Source organism: Babylonia areolata, chromosome 22 (assembly GCF_041734735.1).
Source record: "Babylonia areolata isolate BAREFJ2019XMU chromosome 22, ASM4173473v1, whole genome shotgun sequence".
NCBI classification, from domain to species: domain Eukaryota; kingdom Metazoa; phylum Mollusca; class Gastropoda; order Neogastropoda; family Buccinidae; genus Babylonia; species Babylonia areolata.
Window position 1 is genome coordinate 17999533 of NC_134897.1, and position 20024 is coordinate 18019556.

Genomic DNA, 20024 nt, shown 5'->3' on the forward strand with positions numbered 1-20024 from the left:
AAAAAAAAAAAAAAAGGTTGTCACTGGCAAATGCAACGCAATGCGATGTAATGCACTGCAATACAATGCAATGCAATGCGATACAATACAAAGTAATACGATACAAACGTGGAACGACGCAATACAATGCAATGCAATACACAAAACAATACAACACAAAACAATGCAATACAAAACAATACAAAACAAACGCGGAACCATGCGATACAGTGCAGTGCAATGCAATGCAATGCAGTGCAATGCAATACAAACACACACAACCAGCGATGCACCTTCATACAAAGGAACGTGGTCTGGCCGGCCACAAGTATCGGGAAAGCTGTGGCGGTATGTACAACAGAGCATTCGCGTGACAAGTATTGTGTGTGAGTGTGCATGCGTGTATTTATTTATCTGTGCGTACCTGCGTGTGTGTGTGTGTGTGTGTGTGTGCATATGTGTGTGTGTGTGTGTGTGTGTGTGTGTGTGTGTGTGTTTGGAGGCGGAAAGTATGAGGAGGGGACTGAATGCGCGCGTGCATGTACATTCAGTTGCCAATTTCGTGGCGTGTTTTTTTTTTGTTGTTTTTTTTTGTTTTTGTTTTTGTTGTTGTTGTAGTTGTGTTTTTTTTGTATGTAAATGATTTTCCATTTATATGCATCGTTGCTTTTTTTTAATTTTGGGGTTGCTATTGTGTGTGTGTGTGTGTGTGTTCGTGTGTGTGTGTGTGTGTGTGTTGCATTGTGTGTGTGTGTGTGTGTGTGTGTGTGTCCGTATGTGTGTGTGCGTGTGTGTGTGTGTGTGTGTGTGTGCTTTTGTTTGTTTTTGTGTGTGTGTGTGTGTGTTTTTTTTTGTGTTTTTTTTTAAATTTCATGTATTACCCTCCTCCCCAAAACATTCGTTGTGATCTTCCGATGTGACGCTCGGTGATAAGAAGAAGAAGAAGAAAAAAAAAAGAGATATGTTCAGTTTATTACTGAACGAATACCTCCAACAATCAAGCAGAAAAAAAAATATATATATATATATACACAAAGACATTTCTTTTAAACTTTCAGCATACGGTGTTTGTTACTGTTGTTGTTTTTGTGGTTTTCAGCTTCCAACAAGTCAGTTTATCATTGAACTAATACCCCTAACCATCGATTAGAAGAAGAAGAAAAAAACACACCACATAAACACTTCTTTTTTTTTTCTTTTTTTTTTTTTTCCAGTTTTCAGCTTTCGGTCTTTGTATCGTTGATGTTGTTGTTGCCGTTGTTGTTGTTGTTGCCGTTGTTGCTGTTGCCATTGTTGTTTGCTGTTATCAACCTCAAACTCTTCAGTTCATCACTAAAGGAATATACCAACCATCGAACAGGAAAAAAGAAAAATGAAACAAAAAAAACAAAAAAAAACAAAAAAAAAAAAAAGCCGCATTTCTTCCAACATTGGGTTTTTCTATATAGTGTATGGCTGTGGTTGACGTTTTTTCGTCGACGTTGCTGTTGCTGTTGTTGCTGTTGCTGTTGTTGTTAATTCATACAGTTCAGTTCATTACTGAATCAAACAAGGATTTTAAAAAAAACATGCTGGTTTGGGTTGGTTTGTTTGGTTGTTTTTTTCTTTTCAAATACAAAGACATTTCTTCCAGTGTTCAATTTTTCTGCTTGTATTTTTGTTATTTGCTTTTGTTTGTTTGTTTGTTTGTTTGTTTTGTTTGATCATGTTTCTTCGGTTCTCCCTTTTTCTTTCTTTCTGTCTTTTTCTTTTTTTTTTTTTTTGGTCGCTCCTGTTTCTTCTTCAGTTCTTCTCCACTGGCTAAGCACAATGCAAATTGTCCATCAGTTCTCTCTCTCCCTCTCTCTCTTTCTCCCCCTGTCTTACACACACACACACACACACACACACACACACATACACGCACACACACACACTCTCTCTCTCTCTCTCTCTCTCTCCGCGTTTCCTCCAAGTTCCAAGTTCACTGATGCTTCCCACACACACCCCGCCTCCCACCCCTTTCCCCCTCCAACCCCCTCCACCTCCTCAAGAGCTCTTAGCGTTTATCTTCCAGCTCCCGCTGCTCGGAAGACGGAGGGCGGCTGCGGGACCAGTTCTTGATGTCCAGCACGGTGTGGGGCAGTTCCCTGCCCTTGGTCTCGGGCAGGAAGCTGAAGAGGAGGACCACAGTGAAGCACAGGCCTCCGGTCAGGGCACCCGGCGCCCAGATGGCCACCTCCGCCTGCGTCACAGTCATCATCACCACGTCACTCAAGTCAGACAGGTGCCCCTCGTCATCGTCATCATCATCGTCATCGTCGTCATTATCATCTTCGCTGTCATCGTCGTCTTCATCGTTGTCATCATCATCATCATCATCATCATCATCAATATCACCATCCTCGTCGTCATTGATTGTTTGTCATCGTCTTCGTCATCATCATTATTATCATCGTCATCATCATAATCGTCATTATCATCACCAGTATCAACATCCTCGTCGTCACCGTTGTCATCTTCGTTTATTGTCATCGCTGTCATCTTCGTTCATCATCATCGCCTTCGTCATCAGATCGCTACCTCCGCCTGCGTCACAGTCGCGTCAGTCAGTCAGTCAATCAGCTGCTCATCATTACCACCGCTGTCATCGTTATCAACGTCGTCATCATCATCACCATCAACGTTGTCATCATCACCACCACCATCATCATAATCATATTGATCATCATCATCGTCGTCGTCAGTTTCATCATCCTCGTCGTCATCGTTGTCATCTTCATTTATTGTCATCGTCTTCGTCTTTGTCACTATTATCATTATCATCATCGTTGTCATCACCATCATCACGATCATCACCACCACCATCATCATCATCATCATCGTCATGCTTGTCGGGCCTTGAGAGCATGCATACATATTTCTGTACCAATCGGAGTGGATAAACAAACAATCTTCTACAGAATTTTGCCAGAGAACAACACTTTTGTTGCCGTGGGTTCTTTTTCAGTGCACTAAGAGTGTGCTGCACACGGTACCCCTGGTTTTGTTTTGTTTTTTTGTCCCATCTGAATAACTAGACGCTCAGTTCTGGGGGGGGGGGGGGGGGGGGGGGGGGGGGGTTCGTGGTTGTTTTTTTTTCAGTCAAACGTGGAAGAGTTTCAGTTTCAGTAGCTCAAGGAGGCGTCACTGCGTTCGGACAAATCCATATACGCTACACCACATCTGCCAAGCAGATGCCTGACCAGCAGCGTAACCCAACGCGCTTAGTCAGGCCTTGAGAAGAAAAAAAAGAAGTAAATAAATAATAGATAAATACATTTTAAAAAAAACCCAACTAATAATAATAATAATAATAACATGTATAAGGCGCAAAAACCTGATGAAGTCAACTATAAGCGTAAAAAAAAAAAAACTTAAGAGAGGGCGGGAATCGAAATCCAGATCCTCACAAACACTGTATTGGCGGATGAGCATCTTAATTAACCATTTCTTCCATCTTCCTCCTCTCTTCCTCCTCCTATGGACTGTTGTGCACACTGGCCAAAAGTTAGTAGTAGTAGTAGTAGCAGTAGTAGTAGTAGTAGTAGTAGTAGTAGCAGTAGTAGTAGTAGTAGTAGTACAGGACTACTCACAAGGTGGTTCATGAAGGGAGCAATCATTCCCCCCATGCGCCCGACGAAGGAGGAGATTCCCACTGACTGGTTCCTGGAAACAAAGTTGACAAAGCACAAGACTAAAATACCTTTTAACACCCCTTTCATGAGCTTATAAAAACGTTCGCTTTTTTTCTTTTCTCGTTTTGTTTTTTTGTTGTTTTTTTTAAGAGTAAAGGTTTGCATTACGTGTGGTTTGATTTTCGTATTCTTTTAGATCAAATCAAAAATAAGAAAGGAATATAAAGCTTCATTTGTCAAAACTATGGATGAAATTTGCATGTCCATAATTATCTAGATCAACGTCAAGAAGGGTTTGTTTTGTTGTTGTTTTTTGTGTATGTGTTATGTTGAGTCACAGGCTCTTAAAGTTACTGGATTGTTTCAACGTTGTGTTGTTACGATTAGGAGGACTGTTACAGCGTTCCCATACTCCACCGAATGTGTGTGTGTGTGTGTGTGTGTGTGTGTGAACAAAGTAAAAACAGAAAGAGGCAGGTGGAGAGACGGAAAGAAGAGACAGTCAGAAAAAAGACAGAGATGATGACTGACTGACTGAATGAATGAATGACATGACATGACTGACTGACTGACAGACAGACAGACATGACTGACTGAATGACATGACTGACTGACAAACATGACTGATTGACTGACTGACTGACATAACTGAATGACAGACTGACTGACTGAATGATTGACTGTATGACTGAATGAATTAATGACTGGCTGAGTGACTGACTGAATGACAGACTGACTGACGGACTGACTGACTGAATGAATGAATGACTGAATGACTGACTGAATGACATGACTGACAGAATGAATGAATGAATGAATGAATGACACAACTGACATGACTGACCGAATGACTGACTGAATGAATGAATGAATGACTGTATGGCGGAATGAATGAATGACTGGCTGAGTGACTGACCTAGTGACTGAATGACTGACAAGCTGACTGAATGATTGACTGAGTGACTGACTTGACTGACTGAGTAACTGAATGACTAGCTGACTGATTGACTTGACTAAGTGACAGACTGAGTGACTGACTTGATCAATTGACTGACTGACACGACTGAGTGATTGACTTGATTGAATGACTGACTGACTGACTGACTGAGTGACTGACTTAATGACTGACTGACCTGAGGTTGGTGGGGAACATCTCCGGGGTGAAGAAGAAGACGGCCCCGAACAGCCCCGAGGCCCCCACCATGCCCAGCATAGGCCATGGCCACAGACAGCGTGGCCAGCACAGAGTGGTCTGCACACACAAGTTGCACTTTCACTTTCACTTTCGGTCTCAGTTTCCAAGAAGGAGGTGTCAACGTGTAGGGACTGATCCCTACAACGCTACACCACATCTTGCTGTTATTTTCATGTATAATAATAATAATAATAATAATAATAATAATAATATTATCATTGTTATTATAACAATAATACTAATAATATCAAAGCAAATACTACTATAATAATAAGAAGGAGAAGAAAACAGCAACTACAGCTGCTGCAAAGCAACAACGATAACAATAACAATGAGAACAACAACAACAACAACAACAACAACTACTAACATATGCCTGACTTTCCCATGAACCTAATGCACTGTTCAGACTTTGAGACTGCACAGCAACATGACATGTGATTTTTCGCGTTTGTATTGGGTATTGCAACGTGTATTGTGTTGTGTCTTGTCATGTCGTGTGTGATGTTGTGTTTTGTCATGTGATGTATCGTGTCGTTTCTTGTCCCTTTCTCTCTAGTGTAGTGTAATATGTCACTAATGTAGTGCAGTGAATAGCATTGCATTAAATTACATTGCACTGTGAGCAATTGAACGAATACCCCTAACCATCGAATAGAAGAAGAAGAAGAAAAAAACCCAAAAAACACCACATAAACACTTCTTCTTTTTTTTTCTCCAGTTTTCAGCTTTTGATCTTTGTATCGTTGATGTTGTTGTTGTTGTCGTTGTTGTTGCCATTGTTGTTTGCTGTTATCAACCTTAAACTCTTCAGTTCATTACTAAAGGAACATTACATTATGCTATGGTATGGTATGGTATTCAATTTAATCTATTGCAGTTGTCTAGTCTAGTCCATTCTATTCTATTCTATTATATCATTACATTTTATTCTGTTGAGTGTCATTATACTTTTTTTTGGGGGGGGGGGGGGGGGGTGAGGAAGGGGCTGTTTGTTTGTTTGTTTAATATTGCTTTGTTTTTTGATTACACCTCATGGGATGAAGCAAGGATTCGATTAACAACAATCAGCGCATCACTTCTCTCTCTCTCTCTCTCTCTCCCTTTACAGCTACGTCTCCCTCTCCCTCCATAGCTGTGCTCTTCCTCACCTCCGTCCCCCCTCTTCCCATCACCCCCCTCCCTGTCCACCACCCCACCACTCATCCCCCCCCCCCACACACACACACACACCCAACCCTCTCACAGTCCCTCTCTCAACTAATTTTCCATCAAAATGGTGACGCAAGGAAAAAAAAAAAAAAAAAAAAAAAAAGGTCAGCGCAAATTGCGCAACAAGCGTGGATAATGACGAGACATCAAACACAACTAGGAATTAATTGAAAACTAATCAGCTGCTGCTAACTGCCGCACATAAAACGCCGGAGGATAGAGAAGGACATTACTGTTGTCATAGAGCTGATTGTTGCTCACGTCAGGCGCCTGTGCCTGATTTTTTTTTTTTTTTTTTTTTTAGTTGTACCTGTGCCGATCCGTTACTGACCTAGCGTGCTTCGTGCTTTGCATGCAAGTCATTCAAGCGCCTGTGTCGGTGTGCCCTGAGGCGACTTACGTTCGAATATCCTGAAGATTCCCCCCGCCCAGGAGACCCGTCCCTGCCAGAATGTAGAAGACGCGGCCTGCCGTCTTTCTCCCTTTCCTGGTGAGGAGTGACATCAGACATCATCGATGAGAATGAGAATGATGATAGCAGCAGCATCAAGGACAACAGCACACACACACACACACACACACACACACACACACACACACACACACACACCGTCAAATACAACACAGTACAACCCAACCCAACGCAATAACTCGAGCGAGCCAAACCCAAGAATTCAACACAACACAAAGCAGAATGCATTGCAACTGAGCCCAACCAAAACCAACCCAAACCAACCAACCCAGCACAACACATTACAGTACAACATACCACAACACAACCCAACACAGCACAACACATTACAGATTAACATACCACAACACAACCCAACACAGCACAACACAACACAGTGCAATACAGCACAGCACAGCACAACACAACACAGCACAGCATAGCACAGCACAGCACAACACAACACAAACAGCACAGCACAACACAACCCTGTACAGCACAGCACAGCACAACATAGCACAACACAACCCAACACAGCACAACACAACCAACACAATACAACACAGCATAACACATTACAGTACAACACACTACAACACAACCCAACACACCACAACACAGTGCAATACAGCACAGCACAGCACAGCACAACACAACCCAACACAGCACAACACAGCCAACACAATACAACACAGCATAACACATTACAGTACAACACACTACAACACAACCCAACATACCACAACACAGTGCAATACAGCACAGCACAGCACAACACAACACAGCACAGCATAGCACAGCACAGCACAACACAACCCTGTACAGCACAGCACAGCACAAAATAGCACAACACACCACAACACAGCCTAACACAGCCCAGCACAGCACAGCTCAGCACAACACAACACAACACAACCCAGCACAGCACAACACAGCCAACACAATACAACACAACCCAACACAGCATAACACATTACAGTACAACACACCACACACAACACAACACACCACAACAGTGCAATACAGCACAGCACAACACAGCACAACACAACCCAGTACAACACAACACAACACAGCACAGCACAACACAGCACAGCACAGCACAGCAAAACACAACCCGGTACAGCACAACATAGCACAACACAGCACAACACAAACCAGTGCAACACAACACAGTACAGCACAGCACAACACAGCCCAACACAGCAAAACACAACCCAGTACAGCACAACACAGCCCAACACAGCAAAACACAACCCAGTACAGCACAACACAGCCCAACACAGCACAGTACAACACAACACAGCCCAACACAGCACAACACAGTACAACACAACACAGCACAAAACAGCACAGCACAACACAACACAGCCCAGTACAGCACAACACACCCCAACCCAGTACAGCACAACACAGCCCAGCACAACACAACACAACCCAGTACAGCACAACACATCCCAACCAAGTACAGGACAGCACAGCACAACACAACCCAGTACAACACAGCACAACACAACCCAGCCCAGTACAGCACAGCACAACACAACCCAGTACAGCACAGCACAACACAACCCAGTACAACACAGCACAACACAACACAACTCAGTACAGCACAGCACAACACAACCCAGCCCAGTACAGCACAACACAACTCAGTACAGCACAGCACAACACAACCCAGTACAACACAACACAACACAACCCAGTACAACACAGCACAACACAACCCAGCCCAGTACAGCACAACACAGCACAACCCAGTACAGCACAGCACAACACAACCCAGTACAACACAGCACAACACAGCCCAACACAACCCAGTACAGCACAACACAGCCCAACACAACCCAGTACTAGTACAGTACAACACAAACCAACCCATGCCATAACCCAAAACCAAACCAAACCCATCCCATCCCAACCCTTCCCCAGTGTCAGTCAGTCAGTCAGTCAGTGAGGGCACTCACCTGTCCACCAGGTAGTAGAGGAGGAATCCTGGGGGGACCTCCATGAGGGCCGTCAGGAAGTAGTTGAGGAAGCGGTTCCCGTGCAGGGTGGTGGACATGGAGTACAGCGTGAAGAACGAGAAGGCGCATGTGAACCTGGAGAGGGGAGGGGGGGAGGGGAAGGGCACGGAAACACACACACATACACACACGCACACACAAATGCACACACGAACACACACACACACACATGTCAGAAACCACGCCCCTTTAAACACTGTGTCGGGACACAGAGGAAATCACTTCCTCCTCCTCATTATCGTCAATATTATCATTCTCATCATCATCATCATCATCATCAGCAGCAGCAGCAGCAGCAGCAGCAACATCATCATCATTATTACCATCATTGTCATTGTCATCATCATCTCCTTGACAAACAACCAACCCCTTTGGAGAGCATCCCGAATTTTAAAAAAATCTATTTTGACAATACAATACAATACAGTACAGTATAGTATAGTACAGTACAGTACAACACAGTACACTGCAGTACACTGCAGTACAGTACAGTACAGCACAATACAATACAATACAAAATTACAATACAATACAACATAATACAAATCCATTTTGATGGAGGTTTCTAAGCATATGGACAGATCCATATACGCTACACCACATCTGCTGGGAAAAAAAAAGGCAGATGTCCAACCTAAGCATATGACAACATGCTGATTAGGCCTTCGAGTGTATAAGAATATAATGACAAATAAATACATAATAAAAAGATGAATAAATGAATCAATGATAGAATAAGTAAATTAATTGATTAATAATGAAACAGAAAAATGAATGAATAATTAAAATAACGACATAAAATGAAACATAGTGTCAATATACTACAACATACTACACAAAGTCAACAATACACTATGTATACGTATACATGTGTGTGTGTGTGTGTGTGTGTGTGTGTGTGTATGTGTGTGTGCGTGTCTGTGTGTGTCTGTGTCTGTGTGTGAGTGTGTGCGTAAATGAACCATGCTCCTGAAAAAACTGTGCGGTGGGAGGGGGAGGGGGTGCCAACTGCCAGAGCGATGAGAGTAGTCAGAATGAACAAAACTGAGAGTGTAAACATTGGACAGCACAGACATATGCAAGCAACAGCAACAACAACAAAATGGAAGAGAAAAAAAAAAAAAAAGAAGAAAAAGAATTAAATGGTTAAAAAAAAAAATACACATGGAAGTTACATCTAAAACTTATATTGAGTAATGATAATGATGGTTGTGTAAAAAGAACAAACCTATAAGCAAAATCCTGAATTGATATAAGCAATTTGTACAGTGAAACTTATAAAATTAACAACAACCTAAATGTTTTCTCATTCTTTGTTGATTTCTCTTCCCTGTTTTAACGCGGTAAATATATGAAGAAGAGTACACCAGTAGAGTTGAGTTTAACGACCTATCGGCAATGAGCCCTTCAGGTCAAAAGGTACACCACTCCAGCATGCTTTTAAATATTGAAAGTTATTTCCCTTAGACCAAACAGACGACTTTCCCACTCTGTGGACATGGGTGAACAAATAGAACGACGAAACAAGACTTCAAAAAACAAAAACAAAAATTGAAGAAATTGAAAATCCAAATGAAACCTTAAACTGTAAAGGTATTTCTCTGATAATGGTGTACAGTGTTGTGAGGACTGCTCGAGCCGTGGAGATCGAATCAAGCGATAAAAATCAATGGAGAACAGGCCCACAGGGATTTATGTTGGAACTGGTAAGATGATTTGAAACATTCATAAACTTCGATCGTTTCCGAAGTGGATAGACCGAGCGATGACAACTTGCAATTTGATTATTTTTACAATTCTTCAACAGCGGGACACATTGGGTGGAAGAGAAAGAGCATGCTTTTTCTGTGCCATTTTTTAAAGCTCGTTTTGGCTGATCCATTCCCATTCATCATTTTAAAAAAAGAAACGTAGGTAGAAAGGAATGAAACGTCAGCTTGTGTGCATGTAAAGGAAAAAAAACTGTCGATACTTTCTTCGTTTTTTCTTCGGGTTTTTTTTTTTTTTTTTTTTTTTTTTTTTTATCGGATTAGTGTCATCATAGTTGATGAGTTGTGCTAATTTTGTCAATTTCACCTGAAGACTTTTTAATGGCTTTCTACTGAAACGCAATGCATGAAAATGATCTGAGTGTGCCGAATCGTCGCCCGTTTGGAAGGCCTAGAGAAAACGAAGAGGAAGTGCAAAAATGTGAAACAAGTGAAGAAACAAAAGTGGAATACGGTCATACACAGACACACACACATACATACAAACACACACACACACACGCGCGCGCGCGCGCGCGCACATGCCAGGCTGATTCAACACTTACAGTGTCAGAGACTACAGAGGGACAACACTGATTTCCGAGACAAGGTCAGTGTCTTGTTGAAGTTGTTCTGTCGTTATAAGTTAGCTAGCTATCTGTTGTATCATAACAGATGTGACTGACTCTGTGTGTATGTGTGTGTGTGTGTGTGTGTGTGTGTGTGTGTGTGTGTGTGTGTGTTTGTGTGTGTGTGTGTGTGTGTGTGTGTGTGTGTGTGTGTGTGTGTGTGTGTTGTCATGTACGTTCATTTATTTATAGTCATCTAAGAGGATGGCATTAGACTGAACAGTGTGTTGTCATGTGTGCGTGTGTTGTCATGTTGTTTGAAATTTGTTGAAACCCAGAGAGCACTGTTGATATATATATATATATATATATATATATATATATATATATATATATATATATATATATATATATAGAGACAGAGAGAGAGAGAGAGAGAGAGAACTCTCAATATACAATCAAGTACAATATTCCCTGCAATTTGTCTTGTTTTAAACAGTTCTATTTTCACTTCTTTTCACCACCTACCCCCTGGTGATATTAGGGCCTAATCATTCGATGGCCCCATCTGGCCTGTGGACCAGTTGTTTCCTTGTCGTTGTTTCTTCTTACTGAGTGTACAAACACGCAGATAGATAGACAGACAGTCACAGAGAGAGAGAGTTGGGTTTTTTTCTGAAGCCACTCGGTTTCCTCCTCCTTGCTTCCCTTCCACTCTTTATTTTTACCCACCCTCTTTACCACCCTCCCTCTCCTTCTCTGTTCCAACCCTTTCCTATCTTTTCCTTCCTCCTTATCCTCTCTCTGACACTAATCCCTTTCATCCTCCATCTCACCGTCCCTCTCCCTCCCCGCATCTTTTTCCCTCCCCCATCTGTCCCCTTCCCTCTCATCTGACACTCTAATCCCTTTCATCCTCCATCTCCCCATCCCTCTCCCTCCCTCCCCCCACCCCTCATCTTTTTCCCTCCCCCATCTGTCCCTTCTCATCTGTAAAATCCCTTTCATCCTCTTTCTCCCCATCCCCCCCCCCCCCCTTCCACTCTCTCTATCTTTTTCCCTCCCCCACCTGTCCCTTCCCTCTCATCTGTCACTCTCCTGCCCTCTCCCCATTCTTCCTATCTCCACTCCCCCCCCCCACCCCCACTTTTTTTCCTGCCTCTCTCTCTTTCTCTCATCTCTCTCGTTTCCCCTCTCCTCCCCCCGCCCCCTCTTTCTCACGCAGCCTTCCCTCCCTCTCTCTTCTCCCTTACCTGCCACCCTGTTTGAGAAGTTACTCCCCGTTGAAGACAAGCCTTAAAGTCAAAGGCTTTCCCTCCCTCCGCCACCCTCTCGTTTATTCACACGCCGACCTGTCTCGTACCCACCACCCATCAAAGTCCTTGGTCCCATCCCCACCCACTCACCCGTCGCCCCCTTTACACAAGTACCACTATCACCAGGATGCCAAACATTTGGCTTATATCACAGATTGACATTAAGTTTACAGCTGGGCCAACAGCAAAATAAGAGCTGTATTATCAATGGTTTCTCCAGTGCAATGGGATATTATTTACAGCTTTGTCTTTTGTGAAGGACTTGGACCCTCAAACTAGGAGGCAAAATTGCACTGGCTCTTAGTGCTGCAGCCTTGGGAGCTAGTTGATACCTTTAGGGACCATCCCAACGCCGACTGTCCTAAACCCCTCTTCGCCGAGAGAGTGGGAGGGTGTAACCAGGGCAAGACACTCTCCACTATAATCAAATTCTAGCCCAAATAGTCGGGATAGCGGCTGCCTCTTCTGCTGTTCTGATGGTCATACTCGGACACGACTATCATACATACACACATTCACTCACCAAGCCAGCCAGATGATGAGAGCGTTGGTGAGCAGGAAGCGGTGGCGGAAGATGTCCAGTATGGTCAGTTTATCGGCCTGTTTCTTGGACAGTGTCCGCTCCACGTCAGAGGGGACCACGTCATTTCCGGCCGGTAGCTGCCCCTTTCCAACCTTGCCCTCCTCCTCGTCCTCCTCTTCTTCTTCAGGTGGAGGACGGTGTGATGGAGTTTGGTTCTGCGAAAGTAGGTTGTTGTTCTTGTTATTACTGTGTACTTGTCGTGTTGGTTAGGAATCAATCAGTCAGTCAGTTTTGTTGTTTTCTTTCTGTGGGTTTTGTTGTTGTTTTTTTGTAAAGAACTTCGTTTCATGTGTTGGTTATACATTATCATAAAGTAAATTCAATGGACAAAAAAAAGAAGAAAACATGTCTGTACACAACTGTCATAAAACCAGAGCAATTCTCTAAATGTCATCATATGTATAAATACACAGAAATTGCAACATTTACACAAAAGATGTAGAACGTTTTTTGTGTGTTTTTCATTAGGATTTTCTCCCACTTTTTCTTTGCCCTTTCTTCCCTTCAACCAGTCCCTCCACCTCTTACCCCCACCCCACCCTCCTCCCCGCACATGTAGAGGCAGTGTTTATAGTAGTAGTTGCACACGCACACCCACCGAACTCCCACCACCACCACCACCACCCCAACACACACATTCTGGACCAACAGTTTGGTAAGGCAGTCTCAGTTTTAGCGTGAGTGGGACTTAAAGGCTTCACGTCTTTAACAATAAGGAATGAAAAAAACTACTACTACTACTACTGCTACTAATACCACTACTAATGATAATATTAATAATGATAATCTGTTGAGCCTTTATGTCTCCATAGGTAAACCCCTTCAAACTCTTTACACCCCTAAGCCCTCCCCTCACACCACCACCGTCACCAGCCCCCCTTCCTATACAGAGAATACATACAAACACCGGGCGCAAAATCGTAAGAATCCATACCACTCACTCGGCGCATAACTATTAAGCATCCATATCGGTCAGTCACTCAGGCACATAATCAAAAATATCCATATCAATCACTGACTCAGAAAAAAGGCCTATACAGGTTCTGACCATAGTCAGAGTCCGTGAGGGTCTGGGTTCGAATCCTGCTCTCGCCGTCTCTCTGAAGTTTGACTGGAAAATCGAACTGAGCGTCTAGTCGGTGGGATGAGATGGTAAACCTACAACCCGTGCGCAGCACGCACTTGGCGCACTGAAAAAGAACCCATGGCAACAAAAGCGTTGACCTGTGTGGCAAAAACTGAAACTGAGTAGAAGAAATCCACTGCGATTCACACACACACACATACATATATATATATTCTTTTTATGCATGCTCTCAAGGCCTGACTAAGCGCGTTGGGTTATGCTGCTGGACAGGCGGGCACCTGCAAAGCAGACGTGATGTGGCGTGTAAATATGGATTTGTCCGAACGCAGTACAGTGACGCCTCCTTGAGAAACTGACATTGACACTGACACAGACACTGACCGCAGTGCAGGGCCTCTGTCTCGCTGTCCTGCAGGGTCTGAAGCACGGAGGTCAGCTTCTTGCCGTTGACGCGCGACGCTCGCTCCATGATGCGCATCGCCGCCTCTTTCTTGCCGTTCGCCATCAGCCAGCGCAGAGACTCGTCCACGTACCTGATGGGCACAAAAGCCAAGTGGTTTTAAAGCGTTGGACTTTCAATCTGAGGGTCCCGGGTTCGAATCTCGGTAACGGCGCCTGGTGGTTAAAGGGTGGAGATTTTTTCCCATCTCCCAGGTCAACGTATGTGCAGACCTGCTTGTGCCTGAACCCCCTTCGTGTATATACGCAAGCAGAAGATCAAATGCGCACGTTAAAGATCCTGTAATCCACGTCAGCGTTCGGTGAGTTATAGAAACAAGAACATACCCAGCAAGCACACCCCCGAAAACGGAGTATGGCTGCCTACATGGCAGGGTAAAAACGGTCATACACGTAAAAGCCCACTCGTGTACACACACACACACACACACACACACGCGCGCACGCACACACACACGTTCGCATACAAAATGCACGCACGCACGGACGCATGTTCGCATATACATACACACACATGCACGCACGCACACATGCTCGCGTGATAAGGCTTGCGCACACACACACACACACACACACACACACACACACACACACATTGTCGCGCATGACTTGCTGAGGAGGAAAATATCCATGGAACGTGACCGAGAATGCTTCTAACAGAAAGATGAAGAATAGCGGCATAGGGAAGGGTTTACTCTGTGATGTTTGAGAGAGAGGGTGGGGAATGGGGGGGTTGGGGGGGAGGGAGAGAGAGACGCAGAGAGATGTTGGGTTCTAGAGAACAAAGAGATATATGAAAGGGGTGGTGAGAGAGAGAGGGGGTTGTGGTGTGGTGGGGGTGGGGGAAGAGATGAGGAGATTCTGATGGCAGGAGTTGTGAGAGCTGCTTGTCTGTGCGAGCTGAAGATGCTTGTCTGTATGTTCGAGCTGGTGTTGGTTTGCGATTCTCTCTCTCTCTCTCTCTCTCTCTCTCTCTCTTGTTTCGTTTTACTGTTTCCTTTTCAAGGGCAAGATGGGAAAAAATCCCTTGTCTTGTTAACTCTAAAATAATTATAATGTTCAGTTTAATTCATCTCTCTCTCTCTCTCTCTCTCGCTCGCTCGCTCGCTCGCTTGCTTGCTCGCTCTTTGAGGCTATTGATTAAGTATGTACAATCTTTCAAACAAAGTTTGGAATGGAAGAAAGGCAGAGGAAAGCACACGCATATGCATGTGTGTGTGTGTGTGTGTGTGTGTGTGTGTGTGTGTGTAAGTGTGTGCGTGAATATGCGAGTCCGTTTATGGAAGAGGCGAGAGGGACAGGGGGGTGGGCATGTATTTGTGTTGGTAAGACAGAGAGAGAGACTTCTGAGCTTGTAACAGGTGAAAGAAACAGAGAAAGGACATCTGTGGTTGTCACAACCATCACCATCACCCACATACACACTTTTTTCAGACACCTCTCTCTCTCTCTCTCCCTTACACACACACACACACACACACACACACACTACACACACACACACCACAACACACCACATCCCAACACACACACACACACACACACACACACATACACACACCCACCCCACACTCCTCCCCCAATCCTATCCACCCACATAGACACAAGGACTGACCAGAGCTGGATGGCGGCGGTGAGCAGGGACATGGCGGAGAGAGCGAACTGCAGGTAGCGCCAGCCCAGCTCCCGCATGGTGAAGGCGAAGAGGGTCATGGAGCTGGCGCCCATGCCCCAGATGACGGAGAAGATGAGAGGCTGTAGGGAGCGGTGCTCCATGGGGAACAGCTCGATGCACATGGCCGCCATCGTCCCTACCACGCCCTGTCGGAAGGGAAAAACGAATTGTTGGGGAGCCAGAATCAAACCCAAGAACCCCACCATCATCATCCCCACCACGCCCTGTGTCGGAAAGGAAAAACGAATTTTTTTTTTTTTAGTCAGCTTCGAACCCAAGACCCCAGCCATCGTCCCCACCATCATCCCATCATCCTCACCACGCCATGTGTCGGAAAGGAAAAACGAAATGTTTGGGAGTCAGAATCAAACCCAAAACCCCAACTATCATCGTCCCCACCACGCCCTGTGTCGGAAAGGAAGAACGAAGTGTGGGGAGCCAGAATCAAACCCAAGACCCCAGCCTTGAAACGACTGTCTTCATCAGTACGGGCGTAGGTCGACAGGTCTTTCGTCTTCACTCCAGCGGTCAACAGTCAAAGAATGTTGCTTATAGGCCTAACTTGTTGTTCTTCTTCTTCTTGTTGTTCTTCTTCTTCCTCCTCTCTTCCTTGTTGTTGTTGTTGTTGATGTTGTTCTTCTTCTTCCACTTTTTCTGCTTCTTTTTTTTCTTCTCCTCCTTAAATTTCGTAGTCTCAAGACCGCAGGTGCACCACTGATGACCTGGCAACCAGTTCTCTCTGTCTCAGTTTCTCATCTCTCTCAAAGTGTCGCTCAGTCTCAATCAAGCTATCCATTTTGAGATACATCTTATAGCCTAGCCGCATTCAAGGCTGCAGGGAATCAAGAGACTGTGACTACATGAAGGAGAGCTTCTGAAAGAGTTTCATTGTCGATTCTGGGGTAAACTGCCTTTTTTGCTGTGTGAGACTCCAAATTTGTTTGTTTGTTTGTTTGTTTTCTTCTGTTCGACGTGCTGCTCCTTTTGGCCTTTGACAAGCTCAAAAAATCAATAACGCATTCTCAGTGGCTTCTGAGGTACTCAATAGTATCTTTTTAAAAAGAAGAATAAGAAAACTGACTCTTCTTAGTTTCTGACTTGCTACAAATTAATGCACGTTCCAGCTAATCTATGGCGTACTAAAAAAAACAAAAGTGAGAGAGAGAGAGAGAGAAAATTGCATGTGTTGTACTGTATTATATTCCTTCCCTGTGTGAATTTCGGACTGCTGTTTCCGTGGATACAGCGTATAATCCTGGAACCCGAACACGTGGACACTCGCTTTCCAGTCGCACGTATTACCACTAGGCCACAGCTTTAAGTCTGCTTAACAAGCCTGCTGTAATTCTACAGTGTAGCACGCACTTGCTGCACTGAAAACGAACCCATGGCAATGAGAGTATTGCCCTCTGGCAAAATTATGCAAAAACGAAATCCACTCTGATGGGTACACAAATATTTAAGCATGCACTCAAGGCCTGACAAGCGTTGGGTTATGCGGCTGTCTGGCATCTGCCTTGCAGATGTGGTGTAGCGTGCGTGGATTTGTCCGAAAGCAGTGACGCCTCCTTGAGAAACTGATACAGAAACTGTAATTCTACGCAAAGGGAATAATTGCGTAGGGTTCCCGTACCTGTTGGAAGGTTCCGACGAGGAACTTGAGGATGGAGAGAATGGTGTAGGACGGGGAAAAGCCGATAATCGTCCCCACCACGAACAGGCCCAGCTGAGATCCCACCAGCGTTGGTTTCCGACCCAACCTGTGTGCAGTGACAGCACGAACACACACACATGCATACACACACGCGCACGCACGCATATGCATGCATACATACACACGCACGCACGCAGACACATGCACACATACACACACGTACGCATACACATGTCCACACGTACACATACACAAGCATGTACATGCTCACACACACACACACACACACACACACACACTCAAATCTGGGTTGTTGTTTCTTTTTACATATTTTTGACTGGGGAATATGTGGTTTTCACAACATAACATTTTTAACTGGAATGTACATAGTTTTAAAAAGTAAAACTGATCGCCATTTCTTGACTTTGCAACAACAACAAAAATTGTTCGGTTTAAGGTCCGATTATATATTGATCAAATATTCATGGATAAATATAAATGTGTAAAAAATATGATTGAAATGTTCATGACAAATAACGTTCCTCAATACTATTCAGATGATTCTCCTCCTCCTCCTCCTCCACCACTTCAACTCTTCTTCTTCGTTGTCGTTGTCGTCTTTGCTTTCTTCTTCTTCGAGTTTTACAATGCAAAAAGAAGAAGCTAAGGATGTAAATTAAAGTACCATGATTGCAAATATGTTTTGACCAAAGCACAAATGAGAACTTCGCTTGGTTGGTATGAGAACTGAATGTCTTCGTCTGCAGCGAGTGGGGTTGATTTTGCGCTACAAAATGTTTCATTATTGTTGTTTGTTTTTTGTGGTTGTTGTCGTTGTCATCATGATCACTATCATCACCATCATTACCATCATCATCATTACTACTAACAAGAGGCAAAGCCTTCAAGACTCACTTGTGCTTCGCGCTTAAACCATTTAAGGAATCATGACGAGAAGAAAGAAAAAGAGATTTAAAAAATCGATGACAAGTGCTCGGTATTAAATATGATATATGAAATAAGCTTGGCAGAAAAAAAAGAAGAAAAAAAATGGTATGCGAACAGGATCGAACCATGCATGCTCTGTTCAGAAGCAAGCAGACTAATCCCCACTGCTGCAGTGCATCTGACGTCATTTGACTAAATTTAATACTTAAAGCATTGTTGACGTTTTCTTCTTCGTGCTATAAATAGATGCGATTGTAGTGGGCGGAATAACGCCATTTAAATCATGTTTTTTGGTGTGTTTTATCATATCTCGATTATTCTTTTATTGCTGCTGTAAAGGAAACTTTGCTATCCCTTCAAGCACAAAGTAACACATGGTAGATCTCTAGATCTGCACGAACCAGTCGAGGCCTACAACGAACTGAAAGAAACGATCGATTCAATTTTTTTCTTTTATGTTCATTCCAATTAATTCAGTGTCCACTTTAGAATATTTATATGTAGTAAACACGTCGATAGTATAGTTAGTATTACTGTATGTGTTCTGTCCAGAATTTGTATTTCTTTCCTTTCAACTGTGAACAAGAAAAACGAGATCATGTTTTCGAATACAACCTACCTGCTAATAGGCCTAACTCACTGGGAAGCGGTCTTTAAAATTTTCGGATTTCGGAACAAACCTCAACGAAATAAACAGTTAATGATTTGGAGAAAAAACGGCTTAATTCGGGAGACTTATAATTTGTTATTGGTATGACTGTGAAAATTTTTTTTCATGCTATGTTTAAGTCAAATTTTGTATTGGCAGACTAAGTATTTCCAGAGAAAATGGCAATGTTAAAGTTTACCACGGACACACACACACACACACACACACACACACGCACCACACACACACACACACACACACACACACACACACAACAGAGAGAGAGAGAGGGAGAGAGACACAGAGAGAGAGACAGAGAGAGAGAGAGAACCGAACACCGGGTTAAAACATAAACTCACTTTGTTTACACAAGTGAGTCAATAATAGTACGACTGCTACTACTACTGGCATGGTCAGGGGACATACCTGTCAGAGATGATGGAAGACAGAACAGCACCGACGCCCTGGCCCAGAATGACAAAGGTCTGCACCAGACCTCCCAGTAGCTTGTGGCCACACACCAAGTCAAACTGCGTCCAAAAAAAAAGCAACAATGCTAACATGCTGAGAAGAAGCAGTTGAAGTATACATCCACTAAACTTATTTTTTGTACACAGAAATATGTGACCTGATCACACAAATCGCTGTGGACGTTTGCCTGAATTGGAATGCAGTGAGGCCATGGACGACCGAGTCAGTTTAAATTTCTACTTCAGACGAGTACTTTTTGTCAAGCTAAGCGCCCAAAAGATCGACATTTTAACCGGAAAAGAGTGATTTCAGTCAGTGAACGTGATAATAAAAAAAATGAAAACT

The 20024-nt window shown here is 43.7% G+C and overlaps 2 protein-coding genes across 2 annotated transcripts in view; both read right to left on the bottom strand.

The window, feature by feature from the left end:
• LOC143296950 (organic cation transporter protein-like) overlaps nt 1–12815 on the bottom strand; it is a 13512-nt gene extending 697 nt beyond the window's left edge. Inside the window, exons 1-6 of the mRNA XM_076608997.1 lie at nt 12677–12815; nt 8461–8595; nt 6443–6529; nt 4769–4887; nt 3594–3666; nt 1–2203 (exon numbers count right to left, since the gene is read on the bottom strand). The exon at nt 1–2203 is cut by the window's left edge and continues 697 nt beyond it. Coding sequence (XP_076465112.1) covers nt 2018–2203; nt 3594–3666; nt 4769–4887; nt 6443–6529; nt 8461–8589 — 594 coding nt within the window. The 5' untranslated portion in view covers nt 8590–8595; nt 12677–12815 and the 3' untranslated portion in view covers nt 1–2017. The remainder of the gene's footprint in view (nt 2204–3593; nt 3667–4768; nt 4888–6442; nt 6530–8460; nt 8596–12676) is intronic.
• LOC143296949 (solute carrier family 22 member 6-B-like) overlaps nt 12755–20024 on the bottom strand; it is a 32046-nt gene continuing 24776 nt past the window's right edge. The window contains exons 3-7 of the mRNA XM_076608995.1: nt 19635–19738; nt 17591–17717; nt 15898–16103; nt 14205–14356; nt 12755–12891 (exon numbers count right to left, since the gene is read on the bottom strand). Coding sequence (XP_076465110.1) covers nt 12860–12891; nt 14205–14356; nt 15898–16103; nt 17591–17717; nt 19635–19738 — 621 coding nt within the window. The 3' untranslated portion in view covers nt 12755–12859. The remainder of the gene's footprint in view (nt 12892–14204; nt 14357–15897; nt 16104–17590; nt 17718–19634; nt 19739–20024) is intronic.